Source organism: Camelus dromedarius, chromosome 5, assembly GCF_036321535.1.
Source record: "Camelus dromedarius isolate mCamDro1 chromosome 5, mCamDro1.pat, whole genome shotgun sequence".
Classification (NCBI taxonomy): domain Eukaryota; kingdom Metazoa; phylum Chordata; class Mammalia; order Artiodactyla; family Camelidae; genus Camelus; species Camelus dromedarius.
This window is the reverse complement of record NC_087440.1, coordinates 22,724,267-22,740,533: the sequence shown is the minus strand read 5'-3', so window position 1 is coordinate 22,740,533 and position 16,267 is coordinate 22,724,267. Positions and strand designations below refer to the sequence as shown.

The following is a 16,267-nucleotide window of genomic DNA, read 5'->3' as shown; positions in this document are numbered from 1 at the left end:
TGAAGCCGAGAGAGGATGGGAGAAGGGAAAAGCTCCTGGAGCCGCTCCACCGGTTCAATGCAGCCTCTTGAATCCGAATCAAGCCCAAACCCAGGAGTCTGAATCCCCCAAATCGGGACCTGGAACCTGTTGCCAACTTCAGGACTAAGGTGGGAGGCGAGTCTGGAGAACCTGCTCAGCACATGTACTGTCCTAAAAGCTCCGGAAGCACCTGGTCTGGGCAGCCTGACTCGGGGCTCTAAGGGGACAGGGAATCAGGAGAGCAGAGAAGCCTAGGCGGGGAGGCGGGGAGGCGGGGGGGGGGGGGGGGGGAGGTGCGGATGCGGTGAACGGTGGGGAAGGGGCACGACCAGCTGTGACTACAGTGCACGCTCCAGGCTCCTTGGCTGCATACGCCAGACAGACGTAAGCCAGGCTCGCTAGGTGTAAAGGGGTCTGGAAGACCCGCCCGGAGGGTACGTGGAGCGGGGCGCGAGCCGATTACACCAACACGAAATCATCCCTACTTCTGGGGGTAAACTGAGGCCTGGGAGCGGAAGCCGCTGCTGCTATACCACCTGTCACTTCGGACAGAGAGGGCATAGAGGGGAGGTGCTAGAGTTGACAGCTCCGCGCTCGGACCGCCCCTCCCCGTCCCCCTTCCAGTTCCGCACTCCGCCCCAAACGCCGCCGTTCCCCTTTTAAAGAAGCGCCCCGGGCTCCCACTCTAGCCGCGCCAGCCCGCGCGGGGCTGCGGCGACGTTGCCCTTTTAAGAGCCAGCCTCCGTTAACTCTCTCTTTACGGGGCGTCCCGGAGGGGCTTACGGCGCCAGCCCGCAGCCCGCCTCCTCCTCGCGCGGCACTTCCGGACCCCGGCGTCGCCCTTTTAAGAGGCAGCCCCCAGCAGCTCTCTCCCCCGCCCCTTGTTGCTGGCGCGCGAGGCGGGGGAGCCCGGCTGGAGCGGAGCGCGCTGTCCGCGAGGCCACAGGAGACCGAGCAGCCGGCGGCCGGGCAGGCGGCGGCGGCGGCGGCGGCGGATGGGGACGCGGAGCCGGGCGGCTGTGGCGGCTGTGGCTGTGGCGGCGGCGGGGAAGCAGCTGACGGGGCGGCGGCGGCGGCGGCGCTGGCGGCGGTGACTGGTCCAGGCCCCGGCGGCAGCTGCAGCGACGCGGTGGCGGGCTGCGGGCTGGCGGCGTGAGGAGCGGCGGCGGAGCGTGGAGCGGCGGGGAACCGAGGGCGCCGGGCCGCCCCTTGTTCTGTCCTCGCAGGCCGCCAGGCCCCCTCCAGCCGGGGCCGTGGAGCACCGGGGCAAAGGCCGGGGTCCCCCCATGAAGGAGCGCGACGCGGCCCCGGCCGAGCGGGGCAAGCCGGCCACCTACACCGGGGACAAGAAGGCGAAGATGGCGGCCAAGACCAACAAGAAGTGGGTCCGGCTCGCCACCGTGTTCGCCTACGTGCTCTCCGTGTCGCTGGCCGCCATCGTGCTCGCCGTCTACTACAGCCTCATCTGGCAGCCGGTGGGCGCCGGGACCTCGGGGGGAGCCGCGGGCCCGCCCCCCAGCGGCTCCAACGCCACTGGCCCGTCCGGGACTTCGGGGGCGGTGGCAGCGGCGGGACCCAACACTACGGGGTCGTCCCGCCGCGAGGCGCCGCGCGACGCGCCCCCACTGCAGGCGGCGCGGCCCGTGCTTCCGGAGCCCTCTGCCGACAGCCCCCTGGCCGGGCCGCTGGAGCAGCCGCAGGGGGCCGAGGAGGACGAGGAGGAAGCAGTGGCGGCGCCCAGGAGTCGTTGAACCCCTCCGAGCCACGGGCGGCCGGAAACCATCCTCCCCAAGCCCGGAGGCAGGACTTTGCAGCCGGACCAGGCGGGGAGCCCGCAGGAGTGACCCCCACGGGAGTGAAAGCCTCCCTTCCCTCGACGATCGCGGCTCGCCCCAGGGGCGAGGGGCCTGCAGCCCGATCTTCAGCCAACAGACCACGATTCTCCGGGGGCTGCTCTCGGGGTTTGGTCTTCCCAGGACCGTGCTGCACCAGGGCCCTGAGCCATAAGGGGGAGGGGGGAGGGGTGGGGAGATCCCAGCGCCGAACCCTTCTGCGCCGCTTGCTCTTCTGTATCCTGTGTGCAGGGGTGACTCGAACTTTCCCCCAAGACTCAGGAGGAGGGAGCTGTAGGGGCTCTTCTTTAATAAGCCGAAGAAGCTCTCGCAAGGAGGAGGGCACCAAAAGTAGTGGAGCTCAGGTATGTCAACCTAGTTGCAGTGGCCACAGATGCATTTAATTTATAGATCCCTGTATATAGTTGTTGACATATGCACTAGAAGCTATAATTACATAGAACTACATGTATCCTCCCACACGCTGGGTAGCTACTGACTGATGGGGGTCAAGCAGGGGCTATTTGCTGGCCCCCAAGTGCAACTAGCCAGAAGGACACAAACACGTTTTCATTACTCACTCTTTCCCCTTTTCCCCCTCCTATCTGAGAGAGATAGGTTTATGACACAAAAGAGTATAATTATTCCTAGACTTGTTGAAAGAACAATGGAAAATCTTTGGAGAAGTAGAAGCAGTTTAAGGAGGGTGGGAGATGTACTGATCGCCTCCTCTTCCCACCCTAGTGCCCCCACCTAAGAGGCTTCCTGTTGCAGCCTAAGTATCTGGATATGGGCCAGGGAAGAAGGAAGGGAAAGAGCAATGCCTCTTGCTTCAATCTTTGGCCTTCTCCTCAGAGTTTTTAGGAAGAGCAAACCTTTTGTAAGTACAGTGGCTCGCAAGTGTTTTATCTTTTTTTCAATATTTTTTTTTCTTCTCTTCAAGATCTTGTCCTGTCCCAGTAATCACCTTCACATTCCCTCTTCCCTGAGCCTATAGTGACAGCGTAGCCCTGTGATTAGGATGAAATCTGTTGTGAAACTAGAGCTTTGAGCACGTCCTCTGGTTTTGAGTTGTCGTAGAACCTGAAAGGCTGAAATGTAGGCTTCAAACTCAGGATTGTGTTTTGATAGACAGATAAGAGACCAGCCATGAGAAGGTTAAATCTTCTTGTCTTTACCTCTCCTAATAAACCTTACGTATATGCAGCCTATAACTTTATTGAGATGAGAAACGTCAAGAGAAATGACATGTGCATACCCAGCTCTGGGGCACCAAGAATTATACATCCTCAATTTGGATTCCATTTCCTTCCACCGCTTGCTTTTAGGCAGTTGAGTGTGGGTAGTGACAAGATATCAAAACCCTTAGTGTTTCCTTTTTGGGAAATGAGGCACTTTAAAAACAACAACAGAAACTTATCCACCTGAGTCCTGAAACAATTTGTCTCTCCAGTTTTCTGGCTTCCACTCTAGTTAACCCTGATCCAAGTTTACAGGACAACAGCCTTGCTTTAAGCCATGTCCTGTTGTGGGCAAGATAATAGCAGCTGAGCTGTCATAGCCTAGGGGCAGGCTGGTAGCACCCCCAAGGTGTCTTGGCTGGAGATTTCTAAGCAGCTGACTTGACTGGTTATTAGGAAGCCTCTGAGGCCTTTTAAAATTTTTGGTGAGGGCTTGGGAGAAGAAACATAAAATGCCACTTTATAACTTCAATAATAGCCTGTAATTTATATTTATTGTGTGGATTTTTAGTCCTATATTTTAATAATTTGTAAATTGATCTCTTATTTCAAGAATCCTTTGAACTTGCAGGAGAACATCTGGGAGTCCAGTCCCCTGTCCCCACCCTGACCCCTGCATTCTGGACTGTTTAATCCACTTTGAGATGGATCAAAGAGTCTAGAGAGACCACTCGTGGGTCCAGCTGCTGGCCTCCTGACTCTCTAAAGCCTTCACTGGAATTGGGACATTAGCTCCAGCTCTAGCTGTGAGCCTGACCAGAGACATTATTTATAATTCAGCCATTTAAGATATACCTGTACTCAAAAAGTCCTGTATATTTTTTAAAAGTTTTATTTTTCAGGTGAACAAAAATACATTCTAAGAACTCTGCGTCAGCCTGTGTAAGTTGATTACTTCTCTTTTCATGCTTCTTGGGGAAGGAGTAGAGGTTGGAAGAGGCAGTGGTCTGAGGTGTGGTGGATAGGTGGTGATGAATAGGTGTAGGAGGAGAAAGCGGTTGCTCTCGTGTTCCCTGTGCCTGGTGGTTTAACCAAATTGATTAGTGAAGGGTGGCAGGAATCCATCTTCGTCAGGAAGCAATCACGGGGTCGGAAGAACAGTGATATCTGGTTCGGCTACCTTTTGCCAACCTTAACAAGGTTGAAAAAATTCTGCTTTTAAAGGACTCTGAGCAGATGCCTGCCTTGCTGAGGAAGCCAAGGGACCCGTAAGCACGCATATTAAGAATTATTATAAACATCGAGCTGTCTGAGGGCTCAGCTGAGGTGAGGATCAGCGCCTGATAGCATCACTGTTCTCACCTTTAAACCGCTGGCCCCTAGAAAGCTCAAGAATACTGGGGGGAGACCAATGGATGCACCTGCAGTGGTCAGACTTGGTCTACAATGAAGGAGGCCAGAGAGCCACAGGGCTCAGAAAAGGTGTAGGTTGCTTTGAAGGTGAGGCTTTTTCTTCCTTAGAGCAAACAGTAAAAGACATGTGGGTGAAAAGCACAAATATAAGGGATTAGTTGTGCTGCAAAATACACGGCAAGCGATTGAGTTCAGCTCATTATTGGACAATGCTGCCCAGTGAGAAGCCAGTGTCGGTGGGGCCCCCTGAGGCCTGCACTTCTTCGGAGCTGATGGGGGGTGGCTGCTGTGCTTTTACATCACCTTGTAGTCTGCAGGGGAGCATGGAAAAAGTCCGCCCTTCTTTTATTTCCCTCTTGAGCCTGCACAATGGCTTTCTGTGAGAGGGCTTGGTAAGGCAGAGCAGAAGGGGAGTGAAAGAAGTTTCCAAGGTTTTTGGAGTCAGCCCCTCCTTTCCATAGACAGTGATATGTGGCTTGTGCAGTTGTACACGGCTTCACACGTTGGGCACATACAGCAGCCTGTGCAGTGGGAGCCTGCTGGCTGATGCAAGGGACGCTGTTCTAGCAGAACAGGGCCCTGTGGCGGGGAGCCGTGGTCAGAATAGCTTTATTTTCAAGGGTTAGAAATGAGCTGCAAAACTGTCCGTCAGGTTTTGAGCCAGGAAAGAGTGATCTGGGCAAAGGGGGATTACTTTCCTTGAAATGTTTTGCACGCGGGACTACCAGGATCATTTCTCAGTGCTTGCTTCTATTAAATGTGACTGTGTGTTTATCCCCCGACAGCCTGAGTTTGAAGAGATAATCCTCTTTTGAAAGTGAGGTTTTGGAGAGTGAGGGGTGAGGAGTTTGCTAAGCCTTTTTGACTGGACTTGTGTGGGTATCATTTCTTTTCCCCATTGTTCTGAGGTGCAAAGAAGTATTTCTCTGAAGTTTCCAACATGAGAAATATTTTTCTTCCTAACAGCTCTAGATTTCTCCACGGTATGAGACCACAGCTTTGGAATTTTTTCTGTCTACCTTGTTTTTCAGTTTTCATTAGGGAATCCTAAGATAATGTGTTCTTTCATTGAGTATTTATATCCTGTTTTGAAATGCTGAGTGGAGAGCATCTACTTGTTTCTACGTGTTTCTTTAAGGGGAACTGAAAGGTCAGGTCCTGAGCTTTAGGGCTGCCACAGCTATTTAAGAGGGGTAATCATTGTCGTCCCCTTCCTGTCCACAGAGAATGGAGGTATTTCTGGAATTGCAATGCGGTAACAAAAGGGCCACAGCTGTACTTCTTGTTGGTTTCCCTCAGTGGAGGGAGGGACCATGTGGCCTCCCTCATTTCCCAGGACCAGCACTAAGCTCAGTGCCTGGCACCCAGGAGCAGGTGCTCAAGCTTGCTGATCATCTGGTTGATCACTGTGTTGGATAGAATCGGCCTTAGTGTCATTGTTGTGTCACTGTCATGATCCGCTTGTGTACCCACATCCATAGCCCATCATCAGGTTCAGAGGAGTGGATTGCTAGATCACAGCTGCACTGGCCATTCTGGCCGCAGTTTCTTTACTATCAAGCTAAGGGACTTGGGCTTGACCTGCCTGTTCTTGCCGGGCGCCAGGAGTCCACAGCTGTATTCCATGTGGTGCTTAACGGAGGCAACACAGAATATGTGACCCATTCATTGTCTCCTTTGTCCTGGCCCTGTGGCCGAATGTCAAGCTATAAAAATATCTGACTTGTCGACAGTTTTTTGGTCACATGTGTTTTACTCGCTGACATAGCCTGCGGGGTTTCTGCTGCCAGAAAACCTGTGTTGTGCTCTTGGTTCCCTTCAGTAGCTAATTTAAAAAATACAAAAACAAAATCTTTTTTATAACCACACACCCAGACTCAACCAGGCTCTCCATCCTTAGTGCAGAAACAGCCATGACTCCCAGGAACACTCTATGCACGTGAGCCACCTGGTCAATTAGGAACACCTGAGCCAAACTAGCTTCCTTGTGCCCCATTCAATTCTATAAACATTTGTTAAGCTACTACTATGGGACAGAAAATTACCATAACATTCTTGCTTTTAAGGAATTTACAGCCGCACCGACAAGAATTTATCCTTGTTACTTCTCTGTTTCCCTAATTACAGTAATCTGTTTTTGCAATAGCTTGTCAGTTAATCAGCAATAAGATTCTAACTTTCCTTAGAATATTTTCCATAAAGCACCACCATTATTTCAAGAACTATTTATTTATTGCCTCCAATGTGCTAAGTTAGCCTCAGAAGTCCCCAAACCAACTCTTCCAAAAAAGCAGTTATGCTGGTTACCAAGGATTTCCTTTTAACTCTACCTTTCTCTGCTACCTCTGTTCAGAGGATGAGTTGGTCTCCTCCCACTCAGTCCTGGGGGCCACTTGTCCCTTCAGCTCCCTGCAAGTAATGTGGCCAGTGTTGAGTTGCAGCAGCCAGTCTCTGAGCTGTAGGCAGCTCACAGTATTACGAGGACCTGAGCTGGGGAGGCAGTGTGATCTCAGGACCCCTGAACTGGAAGACAAGCAGCCTACAAACCCAGTGATGGCCTTGGTTTATTGCCCTTGACCCATCAACTCTCTTTACTCCTAACCAAATAGGAATCCATTAGAGCAAATGGAGCTCATAGATGAGGTAGGGCTCAGAGATCTTAGGAATAGAAGTATAGTGTCTTCACATGAGGTTATTAATATATTTTTAGGAGAATGTCTGTCCCTTTGGGCAAAAATGATGCATGGAAAGAAATGTGAAGGGGCAAGTAGTAGACATGACATCAGTGCCCAGACCATCAGCGTCAGCATCACCTGGGAACTTGTTAGAAATGCCATGGCTTAGGCCCCATCCCGGACCAACTGAATGAGGAATTCAGGAGGGGGAGCTCCGCGTTGTGTTAACTAGGCTTCTAGGTGATTCTCTGCACTAGCCCAGCCTTTTTCTCTGATTCAGTAACTTGGGGTTAGGGTATTTCTGTTTGGACAGATGGTTATCCAAGGTGACTTTTGACCCTCTTTCTTGGTTGAAGCCAGCTGCCCTGCTGGGGGAAGAGGAAACACTGTGTCCCTAGAGTTTAAAAAGGGAAAAAGCCTTCATTGTTGGTTATTTTTGAAGGTTGTAGGAGAGCTTGTCGTGGAGAGCTTGTTAAGAAAGAGGCGGGCCTGAAAGGGTCCTCCCTCCCCCTCCCACAAAGGTACTGGTGTGTTTGCCTCACCTCCTGCCTTGGAGCCTGCTGCTCCTCGAGCCAGTCCTTAAAAGGAGCAGTGGGTGCCACATTTGTTCTTTCTGGTGCCAGGTCTGCGCTATTTCACTTCCCCGGCGTCAAGTGGATGCTTAATGAGAGGCCGTGACGTAGGCCGGCAGACTTGTTGAGAGAAAGCAGCCTCGCTCTGTGCTTTATGTGGGCTTCTCTCACTGCCTTCCCAGCCTCCCCCTCAGGGAGACTATGGTCACCCTGTGCCAGTCCTTCCTCAGAAGCCCTGGTAGCCCTCCCCCAGGAAGTGTTGCTTGTGGGGTCTGTAGACACTGATAAATGACTCAAGAGGCAGAAGTGAAGCGGTGCCTTTAGTTTCTCCTATTCCCTTGGGCGCCCTGCCCGGCTACTTAGTCCCCCAAATAAGAAGATATAGCCAAGTTGGGATTTTTGCCATTTCCTTTGTTCCTGAGATGGGGGTTGCAGTTCCATCTTTTCCTGTTATTCTTGTCCCTGAGGCTAGGGTTTGGGGCTGGAGCTGACTGCTGGATCGGATCTTCCAAACTTAGGCCTTGTCAGACAGCTGGGGATCCTCTGCTTCCAGGGACCCTCAATTACCTGTCCCTTGACCATAAGAAAATAGTCATGCTGCTCCCTTGAGTGATACAACTTTGGGAGGCATGGAGCAAACGCCACAAGGGAGTTTGTTTCTGGGGAGTGAGTTCATGAGATAGCTACTGATGTAAACAAAAAAAAGAGGAAATGCTCTGAGCTGCAAAAGCCAGTGTGCAAAGTCAGGGGGAAATGCTTAGGACATCCTTGTGATCCAGTGTGTGGAAGAGGTCAAAGAACATTCCCTGTAAGAGCAGGGTCACTTCGTGATGCTTTTAACTCAACTAGACTCCCCCAGGGGATTAAAAGCTGCTCACTGTCCTGGAAAGCTGGGTAACCTTTACAACCATCCCTTATTTCCCCGAGAGTGTATGGACCCCAGGGAAGATGAGACTAGAAGGCAATGGAAAAGAGAAAACAAAGTAGACAGAGATCACAAGAAATAGCTACTTCATTTATTCAACAGATATTTACTGAGTGCCTTCTGTGTGCCAGGCTACTGTTAATAGACTGCCTACTGTGTGCCAGGTATAGTTGCATACTCTTATCTTTAATTTTCTCAATAACCCTTCAACATAGGTATTACTAGCTCCATTCTGCAGACAAGAAAACTGAGCCTTTAAAGGTTAAAATTGACTAAAGTCACCCAGCTAACAGATGGCAGACCTAGGATTCAGATTCGGTCTGTTGGATTCTAAGGCCCATGTTTGTTCCACTTTACCACACTGCCTGTCATCCAAAAAATACCTCCCTCACGGTATGGTCTGCTGCTCCCCTCTGTAGGGTGATACAGGCCAGGACAGAGATATGTGCCGGCTCTCTGTGACCCTTTGCACTCTCCTTTGTCAGTTCCTCCAGCTTTGTGCCTGGGACCCTGAAGCCACTTCCCACGAAGAACTTCCCACCTTCGAGGAATAGTTTTCTGTTAGTTGGAGAGGGGAAGGGCATCCAGGAGGAAGGCTCCCAGCCAGGCCTTGAACCAGAGGAGCCAGGAAGAAATGGGCCCGCCTTCCATGGCCCCAAGCTTTGTGGAGGGACGTCTAGCTTCCCTCCTGCTCCTTAGCTGGCTCCATCCCAGAGCAGGAGGGGTGGCCACCATAGCTGCTGGTTTGCTTATCCTGAAATAGGGCTCTCCTCTTTTGAGAAAAGCTCAGTGGTACCTGCCTTGCACTGCAGGTGTCCTGTGCCAGTCTCCATTCTCTCCAGCCCCCACTGACTCACCCCCACATCCCTTTCTCCTAACGTCCCGAAGGGAAAGGAGCCCTATTTCTCCATAGCCCTTCTGCCCAGCTTTCTCTCCTGCTCAGGTCCTATTGTAAGGCCTGAACCAGAGCTCTCCCCAAATTCTACATCCCCAGCCATCGTCACACATGCCTTGGCACACACCCTTTAATGAAGGCACGTCTGTACAGTGGGCAGCATTGGAAGTTGGGGACAGTTTGTGAATCTCAGAATTCAAATTCTGGATCACAGTTACTTGGGAGACATCTGAATTCGAGGGCTGTGCCAGAGCCCACCCTAACCCAGCTCCATCCTTTGGGAGTCATGGGTTCCAGGGCTAATGCCGTGCTCTAAAGCTATATATATGTGACTGGAAGGCAAGAAAAAGGCTTGAGCTTGGAATCTTTCACCCTTGCCTTTTCATGTCTCACATGGGTCTTCTTCCCATAAGCACAGAATGTTTCCAAGCCTTTCAAAAGTCTCGATCCTCTGGTCAATCCCACACCAACCTCTTCCACCCACCTTCACCTCATCCCATTCCCAACCAGCTTTCTCACTCCCCACTACAGGAAGTTGGCACCACCCACTCTTAAGCATCTACTCAGTGCCTCAGCTTCCTACCCAGCTCTGAGGCCAGGAAGCCCCCACCGGGCAGGGGCAGCCTGCCTCCCTCCCCTGCAGAGCCAGCAACCCTTAGAGCCTAGAGCTCTTAGCCCTCCACATATTCTAGTCCAAACCTTTACTGTCAAAGTGTGTCAGGAACCAGCAGCATAGGTGTCACCTGGAGCCTTTAAAATGCAAATTCGAATTACCTCCCCAAAAATGCAAACTCCCAAGTCTACCCCAGACCCCCCCAGTTAGAATCTGCATTAGTCTGCACCTTAATGTGTGAGAAGCACTGCTCTAAACAATCTGATCTGCCCTAAAGACACCCTTTCCTCTTGCCTCCTGAATAGAAGGGTAGAGAGTGGAGCAAGAGCCAGTGAGGAAGCCCAGCCCTCACGCAGCTGAGCCATACTTTATGCCTGACTATGACAGCGGAGAAATCCTGGGAATGTTCTGGACACTTCCTAGAGAACCAGAGAGGCTAGTGAGGCCCAGGGCCCTCAGCAGAGAGGAACAACCACGGCAGGATCAGAGGGAAGCAGTAGGGCCATGTGGGGAGACCCAAGCAGAGGCTTGGGGACAAGGGGCACACTTGATGAGAAAGGGAGGCGCCCCTGCCTTGGTGAGCAGAGATGGGATGGTTCCCTTGGGCTCCTACCACCATCCCCAGCCCCTGTCGGGCACCTCTAGCCAAGAACAGCTCCTGCTGTGCAGCCTGAATCTGCCGGATGACTGGGTTTCTTCCCTCCCTCTTGCTGGCAAAGTCACCATCGCCCACCGGTTGCATTGCTGGTAGTGGGTGCTCAGGAAATGTTTGTTGAATTGAGAGGAAGCCACAGCTTGTGCGGAGTCTGGATAATTCACCAGACGTGGGCCTCAGGGGAGGGACGGGAACGGAGACTAAGTAGGAAAGACAAGTCCTGATGTACTTAGCTGGAGCCGCTGTTTCTGTCTATCAAGTCCCTGCCTGAGTCCTCCCTTTGGCTTGACACAGTGTGGGAGGTGGCGGGAAGAGGAAGTTAGAGATAGCAGGAAACGACCCTGGGCAGCAGGGCTCCCCTCTGCCCCCATTCAGGGTGCACTTGATGTCTGACCTGGGTGTTGGGGAGGAGGTCCCTGACGGTGAGCTCTCCCACCCTGCTGTGGGGAGAGGAAGCTCTCCCTCCCCACTCCACCCCATTTCAGAGAGCAGGCTTTCCAGAGACCCTTACTTTCATAGAGGAGACCTGTCCCCAGCTCTGTCCCTGCCAGCTGTGGCCTCCCTTTCTCTGGGCCTCAGCCTCCTCCTCCCGAAAGGCAGGAGGCTGCCAGCTGATGGTGAGATCCCTGGTTTGGCCATCCTGTGAGTCTGGGACTGTGAGTCACCTGGATGCAAGACAGGGGTGTAGGAAAGGGCCCAGGCCTAGGCTGGCCATGTCAGCTGCTAAGGCTGCCTGGACCTGAGGAGCCAGGAGCTGACAGCCAGAAAGGGAGTCCAGGCCCTGGGGGTGACAGGAGCCAGGCGAGCCAGGTGCTGAGTGCTTCTAAGGCTTGTCTTCTCGCCATAGTGGGGGAGCTTGTGGCCTGGACAGCAGTAGGCTCAAGACAGGGCTTGCCTACCGGGTATGGCGCAGGGATGCACCAAGGCCTATACCTGCAGGTGAGAGCACACATGTGCACAGGGAGGTACCCGTGAGGTGCAGGGGCCAGTTCCTTGCCTTCACAGTGTCATTCCGCCAAACTGCTCAAACGGGGCTGCCACAGCCACCAGCCACCACACCTATTGAACGAAGACTCTTGACAGCATCTTCCCTCCTCCTCCTCCCCAGCCTGGCCCCCTGCTCCCAGAAGCTTTGCTCAGCATCTTCCTGCATGGCCAGGACCCCCTGTCCTGCTCCTCACACCTCCTGTGCCCCTTGCCCTTTGGCTGGCTCCTCTGGGGGGCCTGCTTCGCAGTGCCAGCCCCTGCTGGGCCCCGGCCTTGCCAGACCTGTCTTCTCTGGGCTCCAGGGGCCCTGCTCCTCTTTGGGGCCCAGAGCAAGCCTGGGTTTCTGGCTTGGCCTGGGGCTCATTCCACCCCAGGGGCTGCTCGGGACCACCTGGCCAGGACACAGGGCTCTCCTGGGCCCCAGGCCTTGGACTGAGCACACACTCGCTCTCCCCGGGCCCAGGACTACTGGCGCCTCCTAGAGAGAGGTCGAGGGGAACCAAGTCAGTGTTTTGTGGAGAGTCAGGGACGGGACTGGCTGTCGAAGCTCCTGACTCCCCTTTTGGCCCCTCTGGTGATCCTGATGCTGGGGCCGAGCTGGTTGCCGGGGCACTTGTTGGTCTGCCTGGCTCCATCCTGCTCAGAGTCTGTGCATGTTCCTTCTCATTCAGAGTCTTTCTGGTGCTCTGGCTTCCCTGAAACAAGAGGTTGGCTCTGCTGGCTAGTGAGTTCAGGGCTTATGTCCCTAGCCCACCCCATCCTATCCCCAGTACCCACCTCCTGGCTCTCCAGCTCCGCCTTGCTTTCCTTCATTTCCCACCTGTAGAAACACAGCACAGACATGGCAGGCCCTACTCCCACCCACCCCACTTCACATTACCTGCTCCATAGCCAGCAGCCCATGTTCCCCGGACAGAAGCGAGAGCCCAAGGGTCTCAGAGGAACCTCAGAGCCAGAACGAGGCTCCAGGATGCTCCCCTCCCAGCCCAGCCTTGCTCCCCAAACCCAGCCATTTCCTCTTTCTTTTCTTTCTCTTTCTTCCTTTCTCTTTTCTTCCTCTCTCTCTCTCTCTCTCTCTCTTTCTTTCTCTCTCTCCCTTCCTCTTTCTTTCTACCGTAGCCCCATCCCAGGTCCCCAGCTGCTGTTTATGGCCAAACCTGCAGCACTTTGAGTTCTGTGGGGACTCCAGGCATGTCCCGGCCTGTGCTGCCTGAGAAAGGCTGCCTAACTTCCCAGGGGAAGGTAACTGCTGTAATTACCACCGGCCTCCCTGGGCACCAGGCTCTTGCTGCTGCTGCCTTTGCTAATGGCCTCTCCCCACATCTCATTAACCTGCCACCAGGCAGCAGTTAGCCAAGAGGCAGAGACCCCGGGGGCTAGCACAGGCACCTGGGCCAGTGCCAGTCCTGACCTCCCAGGGGCAAGGGAGGTCCAGGAAATCGGGGAACTCAGATGCCTCCCTTGATTTTGTTCCCTGTCACATGTTACCTGCGGGCCCTGCCAGTCAGCCTCTCTTTCCCCTGGGCTTTGCTGCGTGTGGCCGGCACCACCAAGGGTCTGCTGGGTTGTCCACCCCAAGTAGTACCACCTGCAAGAGATGGTCCACAATTCAAGAGAGAAGAGGTCCATAGCCCCCCAGCTCCTTTACCAGCTCATGGGACTTGCTCCTCCTTCTGTCCCAACTCACCTTTGCCATCAGGGGGCACTGGTGGGGGATGTAGCTTTCGGTGGCTCCTGGGACCTAAGTGGGGAAAGGAAATGGGGAAAGAGTGGGGTAACAGATCCAAAGCAGGAACATCAGTTCTTCCAGGACCAGGAAGTGGTCGGTCCTTCTCTTGGTCCAGTTGTGAGTGTTCTGGCTCCCAAAAAGAGTCTCGGCCTAAGAGTAGGAGAGCTGGGCCCCTATGCTGGCTTTGCCACTCCTGACTAGGTGACTGGAAGAGCCTCTCCAGCCCCAGCTTTCTCGTGTGTAAAATGATGACCAGCGATTCAGAGCTCTGTTTCCACAACAGGCCTGGGGCAGGGGAACTAGAGCTCCCACCCACAAGGGACCAACACCTTAAAAGGACCCCAGGCTGACTTCCTCTTGAGCCTCCTCCCAGACCTTCTAGGGCCAGAACCCAGGACAGGACCTGTGGGTTCAGAGGATGGGGAGGGAGGTCATGGTGCCCTCCTGTGATAGGGAGAGGAAGGAAGGTATTTTTCCATGCTTCCTTCCAGCTCTGAAAAGAAGTGGTAAACCAAGAGATGGAGAAAAGAAAGTACTGGGGTGAGGGGTCTTAAAAAAGCCAAGGGTGGGGAAGAAGTGGGTGTTGGCTCACCCCTTGTGCTGCCCACCCTGGCTGCTGGGCCCTCTTCCCGAGGCTTACTGGAGTCCTGTAGCCTGTGTAGCAGAGAGAGGGAGTCAGGCTGCTGGTGGCAGGGAGGACAGAGGCCGCAGCAAGACCCACACCAGCACCACCTGCCCCAACCCCAGCCCCAGAACTGAGGACAGCAGGGAGGTAGTGGGTCCAGTGCCCACAGAGAGGCCTGAGCCCAGAGCCTGACCAGAGGGCTAGGCAGACCCTCACCACCCTGAGGAGGGTCCGAGCAGCCCCCTAAGATGCACCCACAGTTAGCCCAACCTCCAGCCTCACAAGCATGTCAGCCCAGCAAGCTGCCCAGCCCTGCCACCCACGTGGACTTGGCCTTGTCCAGGTCCCACGGGCGGCGCCAGTCACCCTGTGCATCTCTGTGCCGTGCCAGGCGGGCCAGGTCAATCTGCTCCCGCTCCTGCTTCCACTGGGCATAGTCCCAGCCTGCCTCTGGGGCCCTCACCATGGGCGGGTGAGAAGCTGGACCTGGGACCAGGCCCGGACTCTGGGGCTCCCGGGCACCCTGCAAGGAGAAGACACTCAGCACTGTGGGGTCAAAGCAGAAAGAGTCCTGGGCTTGGAATGGAGATCCAGAGAGTGTACTAACCCCTTCCCCTCTCAAGATTTCAACGTCCCCACCCCAAAATTAGATCCATTCCATCTCTAATGGGCTGTTTGCCACGGACATGATTTCCATCCACATATTAGCTGTGTCTTTGGGCAAGTTTCTTTACCTCTCTGTGTATCATTTCCTCATCTGTAAAATGGGGATAATAATAGGACCTATCCCCCAGTTGCAGGGGTGTGTGGTCAGGCCCTGGGTGCAGAGGAACTCAGCAGCTGTGAGCAAGAGCCAGGACTAGGGGCTGCTGCCACCTAGAGGTCACATCTGGCACATGGCCAGTCTCCTACACACTCCTGACCTACCTCCGGAACCCCACCGGCTCGCCACTAGAGGTCCGGTGGGGTAAGGGGCTGGGTCTCATCTCTGGTTTACTCTGCCTCTCACTGCAAGGCCCACCCAACATGGAGACTGGCCAGAGAAAGGAAGAAGCAGTGAGAATCCTTGCAAATGCTGCCTGGGCCATGTTCCCGCAGATGGTGACATATGCGACTCAGCTTCTATGCCTCCCCGAGATGGGGACCACCACATTCATGTCTCTGTCCCCTCTTGAAGAAGTACCTTCCATGCAGAATCTGAGCTGATGGACATCTGTGTGGATGGGCTCCGGCCCAAGCCCCCTCCAGGTGGCCCTTCTGCCCCCTGGTTCCTTGCTCTGGTGGGCTTCTCACTTACAATCCGCTTGGCCTGAGGGAGGTGAGGATGGGCAGCATGGCAGAGCCAGGGAAGAAGAGGCTGGCTACCTGGCACCTGGGCTTCCCCCACCCACCCTGCTCACCTCGGCTTTGTTTTCCATGGTCACAGCCAGCTCTACTCGCTCCCCTAAGCAGAAGGTACCGATGTGGGCCTCTGCTTCGTCATCCTCAAGCATCTCACTGGCTGCTCCAGGTCCGAGGGTGCTCCTTGCCCAGTTCTGGCTGACCACCCGCTTTCCCTGCAGAATGAGGGGCCATGCCCTCAGGCCACATGGGCAGAGCTGGGCAGGAGCTGGGGGCTGGGTCCTTTGAGTGGTTCGGCTTCCCAGGCTGGGTTCCAGCCCTGGCCCTCCCTGGAATGCCCATAGAGGAGCTGACTCCGCGAGGCGTCCACATACCAGTGGCATTAGGTTATCCAGGCCTGGGGCCACCCAGGGGCCCAAGACGCCACAGTGGCCCATCGTCTCTGAGCTGAGAAATCCAAAGCGCTCAGACAATGAGGCTCTGTCCCTCAGACACTCTTCCTGGCATTCAGCCCCAGCTTCTCTGTGCCCCTGGGGTTTGGGGTTTAGGAGCAGCTTGTGCTTAGGGGCACAGGTGCAGAACTCTGTGGCTGGAAAAGGGCACGAGGAGGATTCTATTTGGTAGCCTTTCAGCTGTGACTCTGGGGATGGGGGCTGGCAGTGGCCTGGGCTGTATGAGGCTGGGAGCTGATAGGGACACTCCAGAATGTAAGTGGGAGAAGCAGAGGAACGGGGGCAGCTGTGCTCCCCTGGCACAAGCTGGGCTCCCACCTCCTTGCCACCCCTCCCTCTCCTGGGTGGGGC

General features: G+C 54.6%; 2 protein-coding genes across 6 annotated transcripts in view; one reads left to right on the top strand and one right to left on the bottom strand.

Moving 5' to 3' along the window:
• The first annotated feature begins 728 nt into the window (after nt 1–728).
• On the top strand, nt 729–3,965 carry INAFM2 (InaF motif containing 2). The gene is made up of 2 exons (XM_064485738.1): nt 729–2,218; nt 3,666–3,965. The coding sequence occupies exon 1, from the start codon at nt 1,308–1,310 to the stop codon at nt 1,770–1,772; it is 465 nt and encodes a 154-aa protein (XP_064341808.1). The 5' UTR covers nt 729–1,307; the 3' UTR covers nt 1,773–2,218; nt 3,666–3,965.
• Nucleotides 3,966–8,688: 4,723 nt separating this feature from the next.
• CCDC9B (coiled-coil domain containing 9B) overlaps nt 8,689–16,267 on the bottom strand; it is a 34,070-nt gene continuing 26,491 nt past the window's right edge. For 4 of the 5 annotated variants that reach the window (XM_064485735.1, XM_064485734.1, XM_010989326.3 and 1 more), the window contains exons 4-11: nt 15,524–15,679; nt 15,307–15,432; nt 14,447–14,646; nt 14,091–14,152; nt 13,457–13,510; nt 13,258–13,357; nt 12,547–12,589; nt 8,689–12,464 (exon numbers count right to left, since the gene is read on the bottom strand). In XM_064485735.1, the coding sequence (XP_064341805.1) occupies nt 11,919–12,464; nt 12,547–12,589; nt 13,258–13,357; nt 13,457–13,510; nt 14,091–14,152; nt 14,447–14,646; nt 15,307–15,432; nt 15,524–15,679 (1,287 nt within the window). In that variant the 3' untranslated portion in view covers nt 8,689–11,918. Of the gene's footprint in view, nt 12,465–12,546; nt 12,590–13,257; nt 13,358–13,456; nt 13,511–14,090; nt 14,153–14,446; nt 14,647–15,306; nt 15,433–15,523; nt 15,680–15,838; nt 16,253–16,267 lie in introns of those variants that run through there. The other variant, XM_064485737.1, reaches the window with a different exon arrangement.